This window comes from Bos javanicus, chromosome 11 (genome assembly GCF_032452875.1).
Source record: "Bos javanicus breed banteng chromosome 11, ARS-OSU_banteng_1.0, whole genome shotgun sequence".
Classification (NCBI taxonomy): Eukaryota; Metazoa; Chordata; class Mammalia; order Artiodactyla; family Bovidae; genus Bos; species Bos javanicus.
The window spans coordinates 14036742-14060300 of record NC_083878.1 but is presented as its reverse complement, the minus strand read 5'-3'; the positions used below and the strand labels follow the sequence as shown (position 1 = coordinate 14060300).

The 23559-nt window shown below is 46.0% G+C and overlaps 1 protein-coding gene across 2 annotated transcripts in view; it reads right to left on the bottom strand.

The window, feature by feature from the left end:
* TGFA (transforming growth factor alpha) overlaps positions 1–23559 on the bottom strand; it is a 118841-nt gene that overhangs the window by 60319 nt on the left and 34963 nt on the right. For both annotated transcript variants that reach the window (XM_061431993.1, XM_061431992.1), the window contains exon 2: positions 20818–20871. In XM_061431993.1, coding sequence (XP_061287977.1) covers positions 20818–20871 — 54 coding nt within the window. The remainder of the gene's footprint in view (positions 1–20817; positions 20872–23559) is intronic.

Below are 23559 nucleotides of genomic sequence, written 5' to 3'. Positions count from 1 at the left end.
GCCTTGAATTTGAATATCCTCAGAGTATAGATGTCTAATGCTGCTCAACTCATCAGAAAGCAGGGAAGGGGCCTCCCCAGAGCCAGGGTGCTTGCTGCATGCCCTGGCACGGGACTAGGGTGTCAGAGGGAAGAGCTTTAGGGAGAGGTTGGAGATAGGGTTGTAGGAGATTAGAGGCATAAGGTACAGAGTGACGGGTCAGTGAAGGGAGGGGTCTGGGAAAGGTGAAGGCACAACTGGCCTAGGCTAAGGGTTCTGGAACAGAGAGGGAGAGGAAAAAGAAGTAGGGAAGCATTTTTTCCCTCCTTTCTCTTCCTTTTATCATGAAGATAAGCAGAAGGGGCCTTGCCACCCCCAGGTTACTGACTGAAAAGTTGGCAGAGGCAAAGGTGTGGAGGATGCTTTCCTTCCCCTCCTGGCTTTGGGGGTGCTGGGGGCAGGGGACGAGGAGGGACAGAAACCACATGTGCATGTAGGAATGTGCCCGACTCCAGCTTATAAAAAGTCCACACCTGCCAGTGAATAAATATAGCTGATATTTGTTCAATACTGCAGCCGACAAATACTTTCACATTTGTTTGATCTTGACTGCTGCCGACAGGCATGCAAACCAAGGTTCAGTCTGCGCTAGAGTCAGGATCCAAAGGCCCTTGCTCTTTTCCCTGCACCTGTGGTTTTCTACTCTGGCCCCATAGGAGAATCCCCCAGGAAGACTAAATAAATGCTAACGCTTGCACCTCTCCCCCAGCCTCTGCGAATTAGGATCTCTGAGGGTAGGCCCAGGGCACTGGTGTTTTTGAAACTCTCCAGGATAATTTCAATGTGCAGCCAAAGTTGAAAAGTTCTGTCCTACCCAATGGCCCCCTAATGTCAGTGTGAATACAGACCAGCAAGGAGCTAAAAATGTGGATTATCTGGCACACACATTCTGGGCACACAGGCTTGGTTTCTCCACGCCCTTGTACAAGGTGCCATATGAATTACTTCAGGCAATGAAATGGGGCACTGAAAATTGACCCATATGTGGTGAGAACATTCAACTGGAGGGAACAGACCTCACATTCCACTGCAGGTTTAACCTGAACCACCCAGGAGAGTCATCCAAGGGCCCACAGTGGAATTCAAATTCATGAGAGAATTTTTCTATGAAGGTAATGAAATTTTGTTACTGCAGCATGACGTAACTTCTCCTGACCGAACCTGCTAGTTAAGAGTGAAGCCTAGGAATATTAAATTTTTATAAGCATCTGGTTGATTCTTATGTTAGCAGCCTGTAGTCTCTACTTTTAGAAGTGAACACAATGCTATGCTAATTTTCTGTGTTTCATGTCTTTATAGGGACACTGGTGTTCTAGAGCTAGTGTTCATTACTCATTCAACCTCTACTGTGCTCCCATTGTGTCAGGCATAGAATAAAGCGTTCCTCTTATACAGAGATGAACAAGACACAGTCCCTTAACTCTGCTCAATGTTCTGTGGCAGCCTGGATGGGAGGGGAGCTTGGGGGAGAATGGATACACATATTGACTGAGTCCCTTTTCTGTTCGCCTGAAACTACTGTAAATTCTTAATTGGCTACACTCTGATATAAAATAAGAAGTTTTAACAAAATACACAGTCCCTTGTCCCCAAGGAACTACCAGAAGAGAGGAGGCAGCAGGGGGGAAAAATATTTCCCCCCAAACCCCAAGTATTTCAAAACAAAGGAATGGGACAGAGGAAGGACAAATTAATTTTCTTCAAAGATGGTAGGGGAGCTCTAAAGGAAGAGATGTAAGACCTAGAGCTTAAAGGACAAGTCACCATTCCCTAAGCAGATCACTGTCACACGTTCAGGTACATGAGAAAGCACTAGACATGTGGGCTGGAGCAAGATCTTGGGATGAGGTTGACGAGAGATATTCTAAGGGGCTGGCTTTTAGGGGAAGATCCAGGATGGGAGAAGTGATGTGAGCGGGAACAAATGTGCTGTTAGGCCCTGGGGGCGTGCTGTCCAGTAGCAAGTATGGTGAGCCAATGAGGTGATTTGACATTTTCTAAAAAAACTAACCAAAAAAAAAACTTCATTGCCACTTCATGGCAAATGGATGGAAAAACAATGGAAACAGTGACAGACTTTATTTTGGGGGGCTCCAAAATCACTGCACATGGTGACTGCAGCCATGAAATTAAAAGACGCTTGCTCCTTAGAAGAAAAGCTATGAGCAACCTAGACAGTATACTAAAAAGCAGAGACATTACTTTGCCAACAAAGGTCCGCCTAGTCAAGACTGAAGTGACTTAGCAGCAGCAGCAGCAGTCAAGGCTGTTTTTTCCAGTAGTCATGTATAGATGTGAGAGTTGGACTATAAAGGAAGCTGAGCACTGAATAATTGATACTTTTGAACTGTGGTGTTGGAGAAGACTCTTGAGAGTCCCTTGAACTGCAAGGAGATCCAACCACTCTCTTCTAAAGGAAATCGATCCTGAATATTCATTGGAAGGACTGATGCTGAAGCTGAAACTGCAATATTTTGTCCACCTGATACAAAGAACTGACTCATTGGAAAAGACCCTGATGCTGAGAAAGGGTGAAGGCAGGAGGAGAAGGGGACGACAGAGGATGAGATGGTTGGATGGGATCACTGACTCGATGGACATGAGTTTGAGTTAACTCCAGGAGTTGGTGATGGACAGGGAGGCCTGGTGTGCCGCAGTCCATGGGGTTGCAAAGAGTCGGACATGACTAAGTGACTGAACTGAAAAAAAAAAAAAATCACCTTTTGGAAAAAAAAAGTGAAATTGATTTGAATATTTTATTTTACCCAATATAATCAAAAGAGTGTCATTTCAATAAATGACAAGTATTAACATGCAGTTATAAGATAGTACATAAAAGGAATAAGAAGTCTTCAAAATCTGGTGTTTGTATTTTAACACATCTCAACTTGGCTCCGTAGCCACTGGTGGCTGTTGCATTGGACAGTGAAGTTCTCAATAACTGCCAGAGGCTTCTAAAGACACACTCTCTTCAAGGGGGATACACTGAGCATTGATCACTCATCCACTTAAAGGCAAACCATGAACTGAGCATGCTCCATAAGCCAGAGTTTTGATTACATAAGCCTTTGAAGACCAATACAAATACACTGATATTTAAAAATACTGACATTGTCAAAGCCTCTCCCCAAACAACATCCTGGCTCAGGGGATTATATTTACTCACAAAGTTATACTACTTAAACCAATTTTAAGAAAGAAGTCAACTTTCTGTAGCATTAGTGGTAAAAATGTACCTTTGAAGAATTCCTTTGACTTAATTAGCCAATGTGAGTTTTTACCAGAGTGACGATTTGGATAGCTCTGTAGTACCAACACTCTTTGGGCTTCTCTGATGTGGGTAAAAAAAAAGCTGCCTGCAATGCAAGAGAAACGGGTTCGATCCCTGGGTTGGGAAGATCCTCTGGAGGAAGGCATGGCAACCCATTCCAGTATTCCTGCCTGAAAAATCCCATGGTCTACAGTCCAGACAGTCGAGAAGAGTTGGACACGCCTAAGCACACAGCACATCAACACTCATTACCAAGATTGATATTTTAATTAGAAATTGACCAGAAGGAAACAAGGCCAGCTCAGCTGACCTCCTGCCTCATGTACAGTGAAGACAGGCTGTGTATGACTCCTCCACTGTGTACTAATCGAAGGTGCCCCTCACCTTTCTAAAGGAGCCAACGGCGGGCATGACCAGCACAAGGCACACCATGGTGCACACGGGGAACAGAAGGCCTAGACTGCACCTTATTTCAGAATTCCTAACAAATAATACATTGCATTTGCTGAAAAATGGTCTGGAGGCCATATCCTTTTCCATGGTTCACAGAAAAGAGATTCTGGACTCGAAACCTCTCAGGATCCTCCAGACACACCTTTTCAAGCCTCCTGGTGTAACTGAAGCTGATTCCAAGCTGAGAAGGCTGTCCATGGAATTCACTCCTTTAAGGCACCTTCTTCAGTCCCTTAGGCAGAGGACAGTCTGCACCTGGCCCTTCCTGACATGGATTTATTTATAATTCTGGTGGGCAAAGTCATTTAACTCAAAGAAGATTTGAAGCTTTACTCCTCACTTTTCCCAGTAAAAGGGCCCGGAGGGCAGGGACTATCCCTTGCCCATCTCTGATGCTCAGCACAACTGTCTGTAGTAAACCCTCACAGTCAATCATAAGAATCTTTTTTTAGAAAAAAATTAATAACAGGGGGATTCCCTCATAGCTCAGTGGTGAAGAATCCACCTGCCAATGCAGGAGACATTGGCTCGACCTCTGGTCCAGGAAAATCCCAAATGCCATGGCACAACTAAGCCTGTGGCTACAACTATTGAGCCTGTGCTCTAATGCCTGGGAAATGCAGTTATTGAAGCCTGAGTGCCTAGAGCCTGTACTCCGCAACAAGAGAAGCCACTGCAACTAGAGAAGCCCCCACTCACCACAACTACAGAAAACCTCGTGCAGCAACAAAGACCCAGAACAGCCAAAAACAATAACTAATGAAATCAAGAATTTTAAAAAACTAACAGAAGAAATAAAGTCAACTCAAATTGGGCTAAAGATCCTGTCCGTATCATATCCTCTTTCTCAAGGGTACCAAAGAACTTTTTTTTAATTTTGAAATATTATTTTCTTCCATGTTGTTACCTGGATGGTTAATCCAAAAGTCATTTAATCCCAGTAGCTCTTGTTCCTTAATTAGGTATGCTCTCTGTTTAACCATCTAATTATTTCTCCATCCTCATACATTTTTAACCTGGGCTTCCGGAGAAGGCAATGGCACCCCACTCCAGTACTCTTCCCTGGAAAATCTCATGGACGGAGGAGCCTGGTAGGCTGCAGTCCATGGGGTCGCTAAGAGTCGGACACAGCTAAGCGACTTCACTTTCACTTTTCACTTTCATGCGCAGGAGAAGGAAATGGCAACCCACTCCAGTGTTCTTGCCTGGAGAATCCCAGGGACGGGGGAGCCTGGTGGGCTGCCCTCTCTGGGGTTGCACAGAGCCAGACATGACTGAAGCGACTTAGCAGCAGCAGTAGCAGCAACAGCAACCTGGGCTTCCACTCAGATTCTAAAATCATTCGAATCTAAAGAGGAATTAGGAGTGAATGCTTCTCTTAAAATCACTACAAATAGCTCCCACGTGGGATCACCAGCCTCTCCCTGAGGCCTTCACAAGAAGGGAGGGCAGCCCATTCTCACTTTATTTTAAACAACAGTGTCAAAGGCTGTCCATGTGACTCCCTCAAGCATGTGACTGAGCGTTTCCAACTCTGTGCTCCTGGGGTCTGTGCCAGGCACCCCAAACAGGGAGCTGAGAATTTCACCTCACTTTTCAGCCCACTTGTGCCTCAACTTCTTGTGGTGGTTCAGTTTCTTGAGCTTTACTACTACTACTACTACTACTACTACTACTACTACTACTGCTATGTCCCTCCTAAATCTCATGGCTCAGGATAGAGCACAACATCCCACGCCTCCCATCACTGCCACTGAAGGGTCAGGCTGTGTTTCCTCTGTGTTGGGTACCACAATTCTAAAAGGAGAATTTCACGGTGGGGCATCCTCGAGTGGCAGGTTCTATAGTACCACTTCCCAACAAGCCAAGGGGGGGCTTCCCTCTGACCTGTCCTCTGAGTTTCAAGGGCAAGCCCCTGGGTGTGGAATATGTGGCTCACCCCCAGTGTGGTCCTTTACAACTTTAAACTCAACTCACATCCTGGCTACTGCTGTTGCTGCTAAGTCACTTCAGTCATGTCCGACTCTGTGCGACCCCATAGACGGAAGCCCACCAGGCTCCCCCGTCCCTGGGATTCTCCAGGCAACAACACTGGAGTGGGTTGCCATTTCCTTCTCCAACGCATGAAAGTGAAAAGTGAAAGTGAAGTCGCTCAGTCGTGTCCAACTCTTCGCAACCCCATGCACTGCAGCCTACCAGGCTCCTCCATCCATGGGATTTTCCAGGCAAGAGTACTGGAGTGGGGTGCCATTGCCTTCTCCGCACATCCTGGCTACCAACTGGCTAAGGGCATCTTGGTATTTCAGGTATCATTTCTCACATGTATATCACTGCTTTCTCAATGTTTTTGAAAAGATCTATGTGACTAATACACAGGCCTTACTATGCACTGTTTGAACATGTTACATGCCAACTCTTTAATCCTCACAATGACCTTATGAAGGACACTCTGCTGTTACCTCTACTTTACAGATGGGGAAACTGAGGCACAGAGCAATTAAGTAACTTGCCTAAGGTCAGAGTTCCCAAGGGGCGCAGTTCAGTCTTGAACCCAGGCTGACTCTAGAGACTACTGTAATTACTGTGTTATCAGCCTTATGATCTTTATTTTTAGGCACCTTTGCATCAAGCCACACTTAAACAGGTGAAAAGGCATAATTCTCTAACCTGCAAATGAGAAGCTAAAATCAAGTAAAACTGAAGCTCCAAGAATAACTGAGAATGTCTAGCCTAGAAACCTCTCCCACTGCATATACACCCAAGGCAGCGAGCAGACAGGGCCACCACTTGTGCTAAAGCTGAAGGGTGGGAGGGCTGTGTTATTATCCCCATGGACTTTGTGACCTTGGAGCCCTAAAGATTTAATCCTTTGTGTTGCAAAAGCCTACTGACAGCCATCTTAGGTAAATCCGTGAAAAGCTTCCTTTAGGAAGCACCTCTCTGTGATTAGATCCAGGCGAAACACCGACAGTGCTAATAATCTATACACCTGAGAACAAAGTCCACGTGCGGTTTTGCTTAACTAGCTACCACTTTCTCCCAGCCTCACCTCCACACACCTGCAAGCACGTCCTCACCCCAAAGTCTGCCTGCCTAACTCCATCTCTTCCTTCAAAACTCAGTTCAAAAATCACTTCTTGTGAGAAGCCTTCCCTGATGCCTCCCAAAGAGCATGCTGGGGTTCCCTCTCCCCCTCCGTTCCTGGATTCAAAGCTCAGCCCTGCCACTTTCTGTGTGACCTTGGGTAAGTTACTTCTCTCTGCCTCAGTTTTGCCAACTGTAAAATGGGACTAAGAGTAGTACCTTTTCCCTAGAGTTGTAGGTATTAAATGAGGATAGGCAGAACAGTATCCAGCATATGGTGAGAATTCTGAAAGTGCTAGGTCAGGTCATGTTACTACATGAATTCTATCGTGATCAATGAAATACAAATTTAAAGAGTTCCTGAGTTCTCATAGCAACTTGTATATATGAATTTAATATTAAAGGAACAACTACTGTCTGTGGTGCATCACAGATTTTTGACGTTCAGATTGGATCTTTATTCTGAAAAAGGTTGTGAAGCACTGACCTAGGGTTAAATCCTTAGGAAACTGCCTATAACGACAATGATGAAGTGATTATCTTTTGGTTAGATGTACATCTAGATTTCCAGAGCCTCTCACTGCGCTGGGCTGTGGTTATTTAAGGGAATATTAGGTGGACAGTCTGCTACATCCAGATTGTTATAGAGGCTCCTGTTGATGGTCATGTGATTCATAATTATATTTCCATTTGTCATGCCCCAGAGCACCTGAGAGACTCATTAGTGGCAGATTTCTGAATAAGATCTAACATTTTTCACTTTCAAGATTCCAAAAGTGCCTTTCTAGGTCTACTGTATAAGGCAGGGAGAGATGTTTATTATATCCCAAGCCCCCAGTGCGTGCTTAGTCACTCAGTCGTGTCCGACTCTTTGCAACCCCAGGGACTGCAACACATCAGGCTCCTCTGTCCATGGGGATTCTTCAGGCAAGGATACTGGAGTGAACTGTCTCCTCCAGGGGCTCTTCCCAACCCAGGGATCGAACCCAAGGGATTGAACCTTGGGTTCAATCCTCCCACACGGCAGGGGGATTCTTTACCGTCTGAATGACCAGGGAAGTCCAAGAATACTGGAGTGGGTAGCCTATCCCTTCTCTAGGGGATCTTTCCGACTCAGGAATCGACCTGGGGTTTCCTGCATTGCAGGTGGATTCTTTACCAGTTGAGCTCCCAGGGAAGCCCCAAGCCCCCAGCAGTTGGGACAAAAAAGGCCTAGAAAGAGAGCTTCCCAGCCAGGCTGCTAAATGACAACTGGGAAGAAAAGCATCCCTCTTTGAACCCCAGCTCTATGGCATCAGTGTGAGTGAAACTGAGCCCCCCCATTCTATTTTGTTTATCCATTTTCCCCCTTGATTTGTACTAGCACGTTTCGGTATTTAAGAAACACTTTAGTCAATGCAGCCTAACAATACAATGATCAGACATGTGAAATCACCTTCTGTTATACTTAGAGAGAAAAGAGATTCAGAACGAACAGTTACTGCACTGCTAAGGAGGACATCTGAACCTGGCTCCATCAAAACAGCTAAAAAAAAAAGTGAAGTCCCTCAGTCCTGTCCGACTCTTTGCGACCCTGTGGACTGTAGCCCGCCAGGCTCCTCTGTCCATGGGATTCTCCAGGCAAGAATACTGGAGTGGGTTGCCATTTCCTTCTCCAGGGGATCTTCCCAACCCAGGGATTGAACCCGGGTCTCCTGCATTGCAGGCAGATGCTTTATCCTCTGAGCCACCAGGGAAGGCCACCAGGGAAACCCACCAGGGAGAGAGGTTGAGTCCTGCATAAATGAATCCTACATGATAGGAAAGGTGGAGAAAGGGGTGTGAAACAGCTAAAGGTCCTCCATTAGTAAATAACTAGACACTCAAGGCTGTTACCTAAACTCAGAAGCAGGCAGTTTGGGTCAGGCTCTCAGAAAACAAAGCTGAAGCCTTACCCCACAGCCACTGTGTTCATCATTTCATCACAGCAAGGATAAAGAGAAAGGGGAAGCTTAGGATAAAGAGAAAGGGGATGCTTTGAGGTGATGGCCCAAGTTCTGAGGTGTTGGATCATCTTACCAAGCTTCTGGGTGGATGCTAGAAAGTTAGTCCTGGAACACAAACATTTCACAGACTCCCATAAACCAGCTCTGTCCAGCAAAGTGGATTAAGAATTCCAGGGATGGGATGAGGTTGCTGCCTTAAGGAGAAAGCCTCTCAGCCTACAAGGGCATGTATCTACCACTCAGCTTCTTTCCCTTGGGCCTTAACCACATTTTGCTGAAAATCAGAAGTGCCGATTTCTGGGCCACAGGCTGATGAAAGTCCAGGAATCTGCATTTTAACAATCAGCAGGATGACTCTTCTGCTCATTGGAACATGAGAACCACTGCCTGACAACCAGATTGCCGGTGATAAAAGCATCATGAAGACACAGACATGCGTCGGGATCCATGCTTCACCAATGATACAGTAAGAGGAGCAGCAGCACAGTACCCAAGTGTGTGTGCACACAGCTGCAGGTGTTTAACATGTCACCTTTTAATGCTCACAACAACCCTAAGAGCAGGTCCCATCATTATTCCTCTTTCATAGATAAGGAAGCTGAGGTACACAGAGGTTAGGCAATTTGCTTAAGGTCTCACAGCTAGTAAGGGGCAGGGGGAGAGTCTGAACTCTGTCCAATTCCACAGTGCTCACATTCTATCTGGAGACTGACTCTAGGGCCGGGGGCCCAGAAAAGCCCAACCTCTCCACTGAAACCCAGAGATAAAAGTGAACGGAATTGCAAGAGCAGCACTGACATATATAAACTATCATGTGTAAAACACAGAGCTAGTGGGAAGCTGCTGTTTAGCACAGGGAGCTCAGCTCAGGGCTCTGTGATGACCTAGAGGGGAGGTATTTTGGGGGGCATGAGACCGAGGCTCAAAAGGGAGGGGATATATGTATACTTAGAGCTGATTCACATTGTTGTACAGTAGAAACCAACACAACATTGTAAAGCAATTATACTTCAATTAAAGATAAAAAAGTAAAAATAAATAAAATTAACAGCTTAAAAAAAAAAAAAAAAAGAATGGATCAGCAATTAGGAGCCAAAGGGCCACCAAAGGAGAGTTTGGATGAGTATCCCCAGAACTTGGAGGTGAACTGGCAAGTATTCTGTTGGGGTCAACCTCCGCAGACAGCAAGGTCCCTGGAGGTGGGCGCCAAGCATGCAGGCCAGAGTGGCAGGTCCCTCTGCTCCACAAACAGCGGCACTGCCTGCGCCTCATGACGGCCTGCAGTCAGCTCACACGGGCCAACAGACCTGCAGGGCAGGACGTCAGCCACGGCCTTTTCTGTCTTTTTAAAAAGGTAGCTCCTTTTATTTCTGACTATAGTATTAAAAATGCTCACTGTAGACAGGATAGGAAAAAACAGGAAAGTACAGAGGAAATTACAATCAGCTATATTCCCATGCAGTTCAGTTCAGCTGCTCACTCGTATCCGACTCTGCGACCCCATGGACTGCAGCATGTCAGGCTTCTCTTTATATCACCAACTCCCGGAGCTTGCTCAAACTCATGTTCATCGAGTCAGTGATGCCACCCAACCATCTCATCCTCTGTTGTCCCCTCCTCCTACCCTCAATTTTTCCCAGCATCCAGGGTCTTTTCCAATGAGTTAGTTCTTGCCTGGAGAATCCCAGGGACGGGGGAGCCTGGTGGGCTGCCGTCTATGGGGTCACACAGAATCGGACACAACTGAAGCGACGTAGTAGTAGTAGTAGTAGTTCTTCGCATCAAGTGGCCAAAGTATTGCAGTTTCAGCTTCAGCATCACTCCTTCTGATGAACACCCAGGACTGATTTCCTTTAGGATGGACTGGTTGGATCTCCTTGCAGTCCAAGGGACTCTCAAGAGTCTTCTCCAATACCACAGTTCAAAAGCAGCAATTCTTTGGCGCTCAGCTTTATTTATACTCCAACTCTCACATCCATACATGGATACTGGAAAAAACATAGCTTTGACTAGATGGACCTTTGTTGGCAAAGTAATATGTCTGCTTTTTAATATGCTGTCTAGGTTGGTCGTAGCTTTTCTTCCAAGGAGCAAGAGTCTTTTAATTTCATGGCTGCAGTCACCATGTGCAGTGATTTTGGAGCCCAAGAAAATAAAGTCTGTCACTGTTTCCATTGCTTCCCCATCTATTTGCCATGAAGTGATGGGACCAGATGCCATGATCTTCATTTTCTGAATGTTGAGTTTTAAGCCAGCTTTTTCATTCTCCTCTTTCACTTTCATGAAGAGGCATCAGAGATAATTAATGTTAATACTATATGATGCTTGCCTTTTATTTTTGCATCTGTGTGTACAGTGTATAAAATTGAGATGTTCTATTCAATTTTATATACACCTTTTTCTATTTATTTACATGAGATATTATATTCAATTTTATATAGAACCTTTTCTCCCATATCATTAAATATTCTTCATCAGCATGATTTTAAAGGGCTTTTATTTAAAATCTAATCACCTGTCCCATAACTATTTCCCTCTTGCTGACATTTAAACTGGCTGTATTTTACTACAGTGGATAATAACCTAACATCCTTGGTTATTTCTGTAAAACAGATGGCTAAAAGTGTAATTGTTGGATCACATGGCATGGACAATTATAAGGTTCTTACAAATACTAAGGAATCAAGTTCCCAATTAATATTAAACTCTTTCCCAGAAAGCCAACAGGCATACCCATAAGCAATATACATAGTTGTCTCACCTCACACACACCAGCACTCAGAGTTGCCATGCTCAAAAATATGCCAATTTGGTAGATTAAAATATAATAGTATGTCTATCTTTCCCAGTAGAGTATAAGGTCTTGAGAACAGAGATTTTGTTCTCATCAAGGTCTGGCACATAGTAAGTGCTCAATAAATCTTTGCTGACTGAATGAATGACTCAAAGAATTGGTCTGGACCAGGAACGCTGGTCTTTGCCCCCTCCAGGTCCCCTGAGGGACTCTGCCCTGTACAAGGCCTACCCTGCTCTTTGGCATCTTGTTACCTGCAGCCTTCCCCCCACCCCCACCCCCAACCCTGCCACAGCTGCTGGGTGACCACTCGGACCAAAGGGGACACACCGGTGCAATTCTCTCTCTTGAGACTCTGAGTTAGGAGGTACAGAGATGGAACGAGCTGGCGTTAGGATAATCTTCACTGTAGGTACAGAGTAAATGGCCACAGACCACGGGGCTCGACTACTACTGCTACTGTGGTTCTCTGCAGGCTGACTCTTTTGGCTGAGGTGTGGTTAGATTCTGCTCCTGCTATATAAGGTGCCTGCCAGAAGATGCCCTTTATGCCAGCTTCATAGAGGACAACCATAGCCCAGAAGAGTGATCAATCAGATGGAAAACCAGCTCGGCATCACAAGCCAAACTCAGCAAGAAGCAATTTATTAAAGAAAAGAAAAAGTACACAGTTTGGCACTTGGATTAAAACTGGGAAGTCTGAATATAGTAGAGGCGGGTGTTTTCTTCAACGAAATCCATATGGTGGATCACCTGTTCTGTGTTCATGATTTTCTTTGAGATGTAAAAATCATCAACATCACTGGCCTGACTCTATGCCCTCTGATGGCAGGGCTCATATTGACTTCTCATGTATATCTCCAGGGCCCAGCACAAGGCCTGGTAGAAGGTAGTACTTAATAAGTGGGTGCTAAGTAAAAGTCAAGAGCTAAAGAGTAGGAGAACAGTAAGCTTCTACAGGCCTTGACTTTTAGAAATCCAGGAGTTGTGTCACTCACTCTGGTTTTTCAAAGCTGGTAGATGTTCACTTATCTGAGCTCAGCTTAAACCATGGCCTTGATTTACCCCATCCATCCTCTCCATTCCTTTGTTAAAACATCTATACCAGTGTCCTCAGCACACAAAAGCTCAATCAGTTGGCTACACTAGTTTACCACCCTTTTCTGTTTTTAACAGTGAAGATATTTATTTACCAAGACAACACATGTGTTTGTTCCCAAACCTGCTCATGTCAATCACACTCATTACTGTATTTACATAACTACATATTACATATACTAATGAAATATCTATGCATAAGGAAAGAGCTGTTGTTTTTATTTCAAGTGCAGTGTTTTGGAAACAGTTGATAAAGGTGAAAAGTATTGCTGTCAATTTAGGGGTGAATAAGATAGCTATGAAAGACTAGGTGTGGAGGGGAATGTACAGGTCTGCAAAGTTTTAAGGTGCTTACTCTGCAAGTATCTGAATTATTACACTGAAGAAACCAAATATGGAATTTATAAAGGATGCAACATGGGTGCGGCTTACACAAGTAAACAAATGCAGAATGCCAATATATAAATCCATGAGTAACTGAGAGTATTATGAGACATTATCTGACTTTCCTTCACGTAATGCATTCTGAAATTCTCTAGTCTAATTTCTTCAATCGCATTTTAAAAAAATGTTGGTTGTGACCCACTAGAGCGATTTTGTGACTCACGGTTTGAAAAGACACTGCCTTAATCCAAGTCCTTAACTTTATCCAGGGGGGAACTGGGGTTAAGAGCACTACAAATGTCACCCAGCTAGTGAGTCAGAATTATGATCCTGGATTCCACATTCTGTGGTGTGTCTACTACTCTGAGCAACCTGCCTTCTGACCCAGCACAGTTTCCTCTGCAAAAAAGTAGAAGGTAAAATGAGGAATTGTGTGACAAGCAGAAATCCTAGAAAGGAAAGGAGAAACACGCCCTTTTTCTCTCCTGAGGCTCCATGCTCCTCTAAGCGTCCTCCACAGTGAGCTAGTCCCCACACCGGCTGTCTGTGTTTTTAGCCCCTAACGAAATCATACCAAGTCTCTTGTGCTACAGACACATATTTGGAACTGTGAACCTTGTACCTGGGCAGAACACGTGAGCTTGCTAATTTTAGAATGACTTCAGCCCCACGTGGGAAAACTCCAGACAATGGAACGGGGAAGCAGGTTGCAGTTCTGAAAAGCTTTTGTTAGGCGAGGTGAGCAATAACCAGATCCCTGGCTTGCTGGCTGACCTGTGTTCTACCTGTTTTCCAAACAAAGTAGTGTCTTCAAAGACTGCTCCCTATAATCTGATTTGCCCTCCCTCCACACCCCCAGCCCAAACTTGCCCTTAACAGTTAAACCCAAAGCCCCCACCAAATCCGACCACCGTCTCCCCATGCAAGCTGATAAGAGGGACCATCCCTCTGAATGACGCCACCATGAATGTTCCATGGTCTTTCATCATCACCTTTGAAAAGTCTCCCAGATGCTAAATTAAGTAAGGTTTCCAACATTGCCTGGTTCCAAGTGGGTGTCAGTAGACACAGGCTAGAGGAAGGAGCAGAAATTCAGAGGTTTAGAGAACCACCCTGAATCACCCAGGAATTAGGCAAAGAACAGTAGGAGCTTGGCTCCCAGGTGTCTGAGCAAGGCCCTCACCACACCCCTGAATCATTAGAATGAGTCTCATGAAAATATGAGAACCAGATGGGCAGCCTGGGAACGAGGCAACATGGTGCAGGGTTAAGCAAGCAGCCACCCAACAACTTAACCAGGGTGCATTCTGTCCCCAGTCAGGGGCATGAAAAGCTGCCTTTGAAGACAGGCCGTGACTCTTTCCTCACGAAGGTGTGAGGTTCTAAGCTGCAGGTGCTGGCATCCTCACCTCGCCTCCAGCTAATGTTCCTCTGCAAGCTTTACAAACTGACAACCAACCAGATACAAATTTTCTGTCCTGGCCCACAGACCACCGACTTTTTAGAGCAATGATTTTCTAAATCACACACTAAACAGTCAGCTGTGGTTGCCGTCTGTCACTGCGAGGCTCTCACTGTGGGGTCACCTTTGTGCTGGAGACAAGGACAGAGAAGTTGTCCAGCAACTACAACGTAGCCTGTGTGTGTGTGTATGCATGCGTGCACACACACTCAGTTACTCAGTCACATCTGACTCTTTGCAACCCCACGGACTGGGGCTCACCAGACTCCTCAGTCTGTGGAATTTTCCAGGTGACAGTACTGGAGTAGGTTGCCATTTCCTACTCCAGAGGATCTTCCCAATCCAGGGACTGAACACAAGTTTCTTGCGTCTCCTGCATTGGCAGGTGGGTTTTTTTTTTACCACCGCACCACCTGAAAAGCCCGTAATGTTAGAACCTGAATGTAAAGTAGCATCTGGCTCCGAGAGAACGAGACACAGGGCAGTCACACCACCACCAGCGTATCTGAGGGTCATGGCAAGTTTGACCACCGCCATACATTCCGAACATTACTTTGCCAACAAAGGTCCGTCTAGTCAAGGCTATGGTTTTTCCAGTGGTCATGTATGGATGTGAGAGTTGGACTATAAAGAAAGCTGAGCGCCAAAGAATTGATGCTTTTGAACTGTGGTGTTGGAGAAGACTCTTGAGAGTCCCTTGGACTGCAAGGAGAGCCAACCAGTCAATCCTAAAGGAAATCAATCCTGAATATTCATTGGAAGGACTGATGCCAAAGCTGAAACTCCAATACTTTGGCCACCTGATGCAAAGAACTGACTCATTGGAAAAGACCCTGATGCTGGGAAAGACTGAAGGCAGGAGGAGAAGGGGACAACAGAGGATGAGATGGTTGGATAGGATCACCGACTTGATGGACATGAGTTTGAGTAAGCTCCGAGAGTTGGTGATGGACAGGGAAGCCTTGTGTGCTGCAGCCCATGAGGTCACAAAGAATCGGACACGACTGAGCAACTGAACTGAAATGATACTTTGAAGGCTGCCTTCAAAATCCTCATCAAAGCTTTCTAAGCAGTCTCCATCAATCCATCAGAGTGGTCATGTGAAAATCTTCACAGGTCATTCCTAAGTCAAGGCCAACATCCAAACAGGAACCAGATGATAACTTGCCTGAGGACACGGCAGAACTGAGACCAGATGGGTCTAACACGCAGGGCTCCCAACCTCCAGCCTCCAGGCATGTATCCCTCCAATGTCCCACCCGAAGCAAATGTCTGAGAAGCATTTCTGATGATAATAATGCCAGTTTCCATGCCTCTGGCATCATCTACCCTCCACATTTGGGGGGTTATAAAAAGGAGGATTGAAAGAAGCCAATGAAATCTCAAACAAGAAAGCCAAGAGCAACTATGAAGTCATGAGGCCACGGGACTTTTTTGGGGGGAAAGCACAAGAATGCCACATGGGATCAGCCCCTGTTCCTTCAAGTTCATATTCCACTTTTGATTGGCATATGGAGTTTGCAATTTTCTGTCTATGCTGCTCCATCAAAATGTTAGAGCTTAATTCTGAGTAAGTCTGCCGTCCTTTGTTCCAGCACCATCAATCAGGAATGCACGAAAACCTTCTTGTGTTCATTACTATTTCTCATTGCAATTAACTCTCAGAGTGAAGAGATCTGCATGTGGTGAAGCTCTCGTAGCTTCTATCCTAAAATTACCCATCTTCACACCTAGATAGTTTCAGTAAATGAGCCCACCAACCTCCAGAGCATAAGGGTTAGGAGGGACTCCCTTCACTGCCTTCACTCCTAGATGTGAAAGTCAGTCACCCAGTATACAAATGAGTACATTTTATAAAAGCAGTGTTGACCTGAAAGGAAATATAACTAGAAAGCAAAATATGAAAACATCAAAGGCAATGTGAATTAAATAAAATGCCACAAATTTGAGTTCAGCATCATCTACCCTCCATATTTAAGAATCTAATAAAAAAGAATTACTATTGTTTTTGTTAGTGTAACTGAACTATGGTTCCATTTTAAAAGTTCTTATCTGTTAGACACAAGTAATAGTCACAAGAGAAATGGATTATGTTTTTTGTTGTTGTTGTTGTTATGCATGTAAAAGTTTATTTTAACACAAAGATTTATTTAACTTGTTAATGAAAGTATGTATTAATGCTAGCTCAAAGAAGGATCTGAGAGACTAGTATATACTGTCACTGAAAGGAAGAATGCTGAAATAAGATCGATAAATTGCTGAAATATAAAACAGGTGAATGTCTTACAAGAGAATAAAACTATTGAAATTATCTTTTTCATGGGACAGCAATTATTTGTATTTCTACTGACAGAAATCACTGGCAACTTCTACAAGTTAACTTGCAACTGTACAGAATCCTCACCTTAATAAATAGTAAATCAGGCAATGGCATGTTACTCTATTTTTTTATTTTTAAAAATTTTTATTAAAGAAAAATAATCCTTCTTTTTAAAATACTCTTCTTCTCTTTATTTTTCAAACCATTGTGTCCAGGGCTGACTTTCACTAGTATGAAACGCCACCCAGAAGCAGGTCACCTATCAATGGTTTAGCACCACGTTCCCCACGAATGTGTGGTGCGTGACCCATGAGGGGGCGGCCGCCTTTCAGGCCGTGCCCATGTCCTACGAAGAAGGGCACTCTGCACCCAGTCCCAACGCGTGGCAGGGCGCAGGTATGTTACTCTAGAGCAATGATTCTAGTGTGCTCCCCAGACCAACAGCACCAGCATCACTGGGATCCTGTTAGACATACAATTACTTAAGCCGCACTCAAGACCTACTGAATCAGAAACTCTGGGATAAGATGCAGCATTATGGGTTTAAAAGCCCTCCAGGGCATTCTGATGCTTAATGAAAGTTTGAGAACCACTGACCTAAAGAATTAGTAATAAATAAGTAAATAAATTAATTTTAAAAAGAATTGACCTTCAGGCAATAAGTATATTGCCAATATCCCAGTATGACTTTGCAAAGATATGTAGTCATCCTTTTGTCTATTTCTAAATTTTGAATAAATTTTTTAGCCTGTTTTTCAGTGTCACAGTTTGCAAGGGAGTCTTCAGAACATAGATTTTAATATCCCAGCCTCTGTAGCACAGGACAGGACATGAGATCAGTGTTCTTCATACTGCAGGTCATAGCACATTAGTGGATTGTAAAATTAATTTAAGGAGTTATGACTCATATTTCTCAACGAAATGGAATGAGATGGTACAGATTAGAAAACATAACAGTTTTCTAATCTAAGAAAACATCACAGTAACCTATATTCAGGGTTACTATTGTTTCATGGAAATTTGGTTGCAGTCATATAAATAGAGAGAATGTAATATGGATGGTAGTGGGATACTGTTTTAAATGCATTTATCATTACAGGTTCCAATCCAAAAAAAATTTAAATTATAGTAGCACAGTGGTTCTCAAACTTTAGCCTGCATGAGAATCCACACACATATATGTGTGTGTGGGTGCGTGTGTGTGTGGAGAGAGAGAGATCTCGCTATTTAGTTAGACCAAACTACACCAACAAAGAGCAAACTCAAAAAGGTGAGAAAATAGATGAAGGAAAAATGGCAGAGAGATGCTAGTTGTTGAAGTTGGGTGATGGATACATGGGGATTGATGTTGCTATTATTTCTTCTTTTCTATGTATGAAGATTTATATTATAAACATTAACAAATAGTTTTGCTTGCTGAATTAGCCAAGAGGTAAACACACATATATTTCAATGCTAGTGTAGTGGGTGTGACTGGTGGGGTCTCCAGTTTGAGCTGTACCCACAACAGGATTTCAGCCATGAAATGTCCGGAGAGGACAGAGTTCGGGTGGGGTGGGCAAGGCCTACAAGGGCCTGGGGAGTCTTCCAGAAAATGGGAAGGTCACCCTAAAGGGAAAGAAAGTTGAGCAAACAAGCCTGATTTAGTCACAAAGCCCTAGCTCCTGGACAAGTGGCTCTGACATGGCCATCACCATTTGGACTTGTCTACTAACTAACCCAGCTCTCTCTGGATTCATATCTTGGTCCAGCAGGGCAGGGCAGAGAGCAAGCAAACATGGAAAGAACTATTCCATTAACCTCTCTGGGGCACAAGTACCACAGCTAAGTGACCCATCAGAGAGCAGTGCAAGAGGCCAGAGTGGCGGGCCCCCTGCCCGCTCCCACATGTCACCAACCAATGCCAAGATCTCAATGCCCCTTGCACATTAGAAGGTGTGGCTCTACCCCAGCTCTCACCCACCACAGTGGGCCACACAGCAGTACTCAGCCAGTTACAGGGTTGTGTGCAAACGGGCAGGCCCACCTACTGTTTTCTGAACCTGAGTCCTCAGGGGGAGAGTATGTCCGATATCAACCTGAGACCGTCTCACAGAAGCAAGGCCAGAAAAGAAACACGGAGCAGAGGTCGGTCATGACCGCAGCAAGCATTTTCTGGATAAATATCATTTTCTGGATAAATATCACAGGTTTCCCACGTCTGCCCAGAAGAGCCTAGGGAACCCTAAGGGGCCTCAGCAGGAGCCATGGCAGGCCCCTAAGGGGACTGGCTCAGGTACAACATCCCCTAGCTTTCCTGTGTGATGGATGGAATGGGAGTAGGGGGTAAGATAACCGTCTCCCTGGGGGCAGCATCAGCCTCTGCATCACCACAAACTGTCACCTACAAGTGACTCAGAGGAGAACCCGGCTGTTGGCCCACCAGGTCCTACAGTGAGGACCACGATGGGCTGGGGGTGCACCCGGAGGGTAAATGCATCCCAGGATGAGGGCTGGGTCAACTGTGAAACTAGCAAGGGTCACAAAGCTATCCCCTCCCCCCTGTATATGCACATCTGAGCCCTTTGTGATGGGGGAAGTAGTTAAAAAGTGAAAGAACTACTTCATGGAAACTCGAGTAGACCCTGGACTGCCAACGCACTGCTTTGGAAGGGACGGGCGCTTCCACCCCCAGTCCCAACGAAGTATAACACACAGGGCAAGAGGCAGTTTCTTCTGTGGCATCAGACACCTTAAGGGTTCAAGTGCATCAAGGAGAACAGCTCCAGGCGGAGACTGTGGGGTTGCAGAAGCGCTAGTATCCAGTGGGAGCAGCAGCAGCATCTACTATGTTTGGACGGAAAGCTTTGGAGAAGAGCTAAGTACCAGGAACACTGTGTGGTGGTCTGAGGATGTATGAATACAGAGCACCACCTCCTGCCCTGGCACCTCCCTGAAATAACTAGGGAGATGCAGTGGGGGCCACTGCAGTAACAGATGGGAACATTATGTCAACGAGCGAACAGAGAAACTGGCAGACTGGTACACTGCTGACATAAAAACCAGCTCAATTCATTTGGAAAGCTACTTAGCAGTTTGTTACAAGAGTCGTAAATATACACTCTTGCTCCTAGAGCTATGTCCCAAGGAAAGAATCCAAAAGAAGGAAATAGTTTCTAGGCATCAAGAAGGAGCATTATAATTCAAACTGAAGACAACAAAAATATCCCATGGGAAAAGCCTAATTGTAACACGTGTCCACTTGAATGAAACATTATGACATTTTAAAAGGATACATTTCAAGACATTCTAGCCACATGGAAAAAAGCACAACTCCAAACCCTGAATTTAAAAAGCAGGCACCCAAATCACTTCTTCACCACGACTAATTGTATAAAAATATTAGTGCACATGGACAAATGCTAAGAGCTGTGAGCAAATGTCGCAGGGGACGCTTTTGTCAGCCTCTGCCCACGAGTAGTTTGCCACCAACGTTTCCCAACTTTCCAATCTGTTGACCCAGGATCTCAAAATGCAAAAAAGGAAATGCAACTACAAATGTCCAAGGAGAAACTGGAAAGTATTAATAACTAAACAAAGATTCCCAGGCAGAAGGAGACAAGAGGGTTTAGGATTCTGGGTTCTTCTGTAGATGGATTATGAGGCTCAGCTTGCCAGCACCCTTGCCCACAGGGACTGTGCTGGGATCAGAGCTGGGAGAGGGCGCACCCTCGGCGAGCAGGGAACGGTCGCTGTGGGCCGGCGGTTAAGACCTCCCAGGAGCACTCCCCAGGCCCTGGGACAACGTGCAGGAGGCAGATGCATGGGAGCTCAGCAGGCAGGAGGCCGGGGGGAAGCTTGTAGCAGAGGCTCCACAAAGCAGCCAGGGGCTGCTCCCATCCGTTCTCCATACACCACCCCACGTGGAGGGGATGGGATGGGACTCACCACTCAGGGCGGATGTGCTGTTCTCCAGGGCCTGGCACACGGCCAAGAAAATACCTGTGAAGAGGAAGAAAAGAAGACAGGTGAGAGTCTGGCCAGCAGCCAACTTCTCAGCCTTCAAGGATGGGTCCTTCTCAAGGGAAAGAGTTGATAGTTTTACAAAGTGGCCAACAGGCAGTCGAAGCAACATAATACAGAGTGGTGGTGGTTTAGTCACTAAATTGTGTCCAGCTCTTTGCAACCCCATGGATTGTAGACCGCCAGGCTCCTCTGTCCATGAGGATTCTCCAGGCAAGTGGGTTGCCATTCCCTTCTCCGGGGGATCTTCCTAACCCAGGGATAAGACCCTGGTCTACCACATTGCAGGCAGATTCTTCACCATCTTGAGCCACCAGGGAAGCTCAGTACAAAATGAGCAAGTGGGACCCTTTGTGCAAAAAGCAGGAAAAAAGTGCCTATTAGCATTACTAAAATCTCAAGCTTTTTCTTTCCTGGTCTCTCTCTCTCCACTTGTCATGATGTTTCTTGTTTTAAAACACCTTATAGATATGTTTTATTGTGATAAAATATACATAGAAGTTACTATCTTAACTCTCTTTAAGCGCATAGTTCAGTGGCTTTAAGTATGTACATGATGTTGAGCACGTCATGATACTTGTTACGTGCTCTTTCTGGTCTTGCTCTCTCTGGGGTGTGAGGAGACTTGCAGGGTGAGCCCAGCTCCCCAGAGGCACCCTGGGCCCCAGCAACAGTACCCAGGTGTGCACGGGATCCCAGACAGCTGGGTCCGCCAAAAGAGGGATGGATGTGCGGATGTAAGCGACCCAGCTGGGGGCAGGGAAGCCAGGCAGAGGTTTCTTCTTCCCAGAAACCAGTTGCCCCAACCCACCATGGGCAGGTGACCTTGAGGGTGTCGCAACATCTACCCAGGGGTACGTGGATTAGGGGAGAGGAGAGGCTCGCCCATGTTCGTCTTCCACCGAGACGCAGCTGGGCTACCAGCCTCGATGGGGCAGCTGCCACCATGCCCTACCCAGGAGGGGCACACACCTCATTCCAGCCTTTCTGGTGTCCAGGTCCCAGGTGGCAGGGGTGAGAACCCACCCAGGGGAGGCAGGGAGGTGGCAGTAGGTGGGATCACAGGAGCCAAGGCCCCAGGGCCCTGCACACACCCCACTGTCCCATTGAACTTCATTTTCCTTTCACATGTGAAAGGAAAACCATTAAGTATGTCCAGACTGCGACTGTGTGGGCATGAGCCCCCAAGCCCAGGGCCCACTTGAGCAGGAGGCTCTGGGACCACAGGGGTCGCATATTTCCAAAGCCACCCCCGGCCAGCAGATGACCTTCTGCGCCCGCACGTTACAGCCCCAGAGGAAGCAGAGCAGCACAATTCTGTCAAAGAAGGAACCTCTAGGAGTTACGCAATCAGCATGAACTAAGAATGATTCCCTAAAACTGAACTGCAAAAACATGCCGTGGTGGTCACGCAATGAGGCCGGGCTGCCTGCAGGCTAGCCCAGAGGCAGCACAGAAAGAGGCAAACCTCTGTGCTGTGACCCCACCCCAAGGCTCAGGGACAGTACACCCCTTGCCATGCAGGCTGTGAGAGCTCCTTTCCCCCATCTCTCAGGGTGTAGACACGCCAGCCCTTGACTCTCAAGGGAGAAACATGCTTGGAACAGATAAGGCAATCTGCTCAGGACTTCCTTTTAAGCCTTTGACCTGAGAAATATCTAAAAGCTTCAGGCTGCTCTCACTGCTGGCCTGGCATGAATTTCCCAAATACTCCTACAGAGTCCCGAACCTGACACTTGGTGCTGGAGTTGGGTGGGGGGAGACCAGGAGGCAGTGGCAGACGAGGACGAGGAGAGAAAGTGAAATCACATGTTGGCCTGTGTAATTCCTTCTTGCTGCCCAATAGACACTACCTTTGGAAGCAAGGTCTCAGGGCCCCCCTGGGCATTACCTAAAAGGCCGAGTGTGTAATCGACACACCAAGCACTAAACTGAGGGTTTCCTACCGAAGCAAGGAAAAGTCTCAGAGGTTTCTCCCAGTCAGCTGGGGACCTGTCACAAGCTGATTTTACTGGCATCACCACAAACCACTCGGGGCCAAAGGTGGCCAGTGACCTGTGGAACCGAAAGGAAAGACTCACAGATGCTCTGTAAACAAACCTCTTGAAAGGAAGCGCCACTGGCCTGTCACAAACAGTGTATGAACAAATGCATCTCCTTCCCCTTTCTGTCCCAGCCCCGTATCCATCCGTCCGTCCGTCAGTCAGTACAGTTCCTGGGCTGCACGCTGACCTCTGCTTAAGCAAAACCTGGACTAGACAGCAAACACTGTCCAACCTCAGCCAGGAGAGAGCAGAGGTGCTCCCCAGCATCCAGGGCATGTGGAGAGGTGTTCCCTCAGCCTTGGAGCGAGTCCATTTGCCATCCCACCCCCCGGGTTCCTTACCTGGGAGCTCTCAGCTGCTGAACTTGCAAAGATGTTTCGGGAACTAATTAGGGGTTACAAAACCACCATGTTCCACAGAGGAAGGACACTGGGTTTTTAATCATAAGTTGAGCAGTACAAGAACAGTTCCTTTCTGTTACCCGCCACGGTCCCATGGAAAAACTCTTCGGTGCCCTGGGCTCTCTCTGCAATTTCTGTTTAGACACAACTGCAGCAGGGGCCCTGTGATGGGAGATGAGCCCTTTGCTTCTCCTTCACCATGTGGTGGGCTCCCTAGGAGG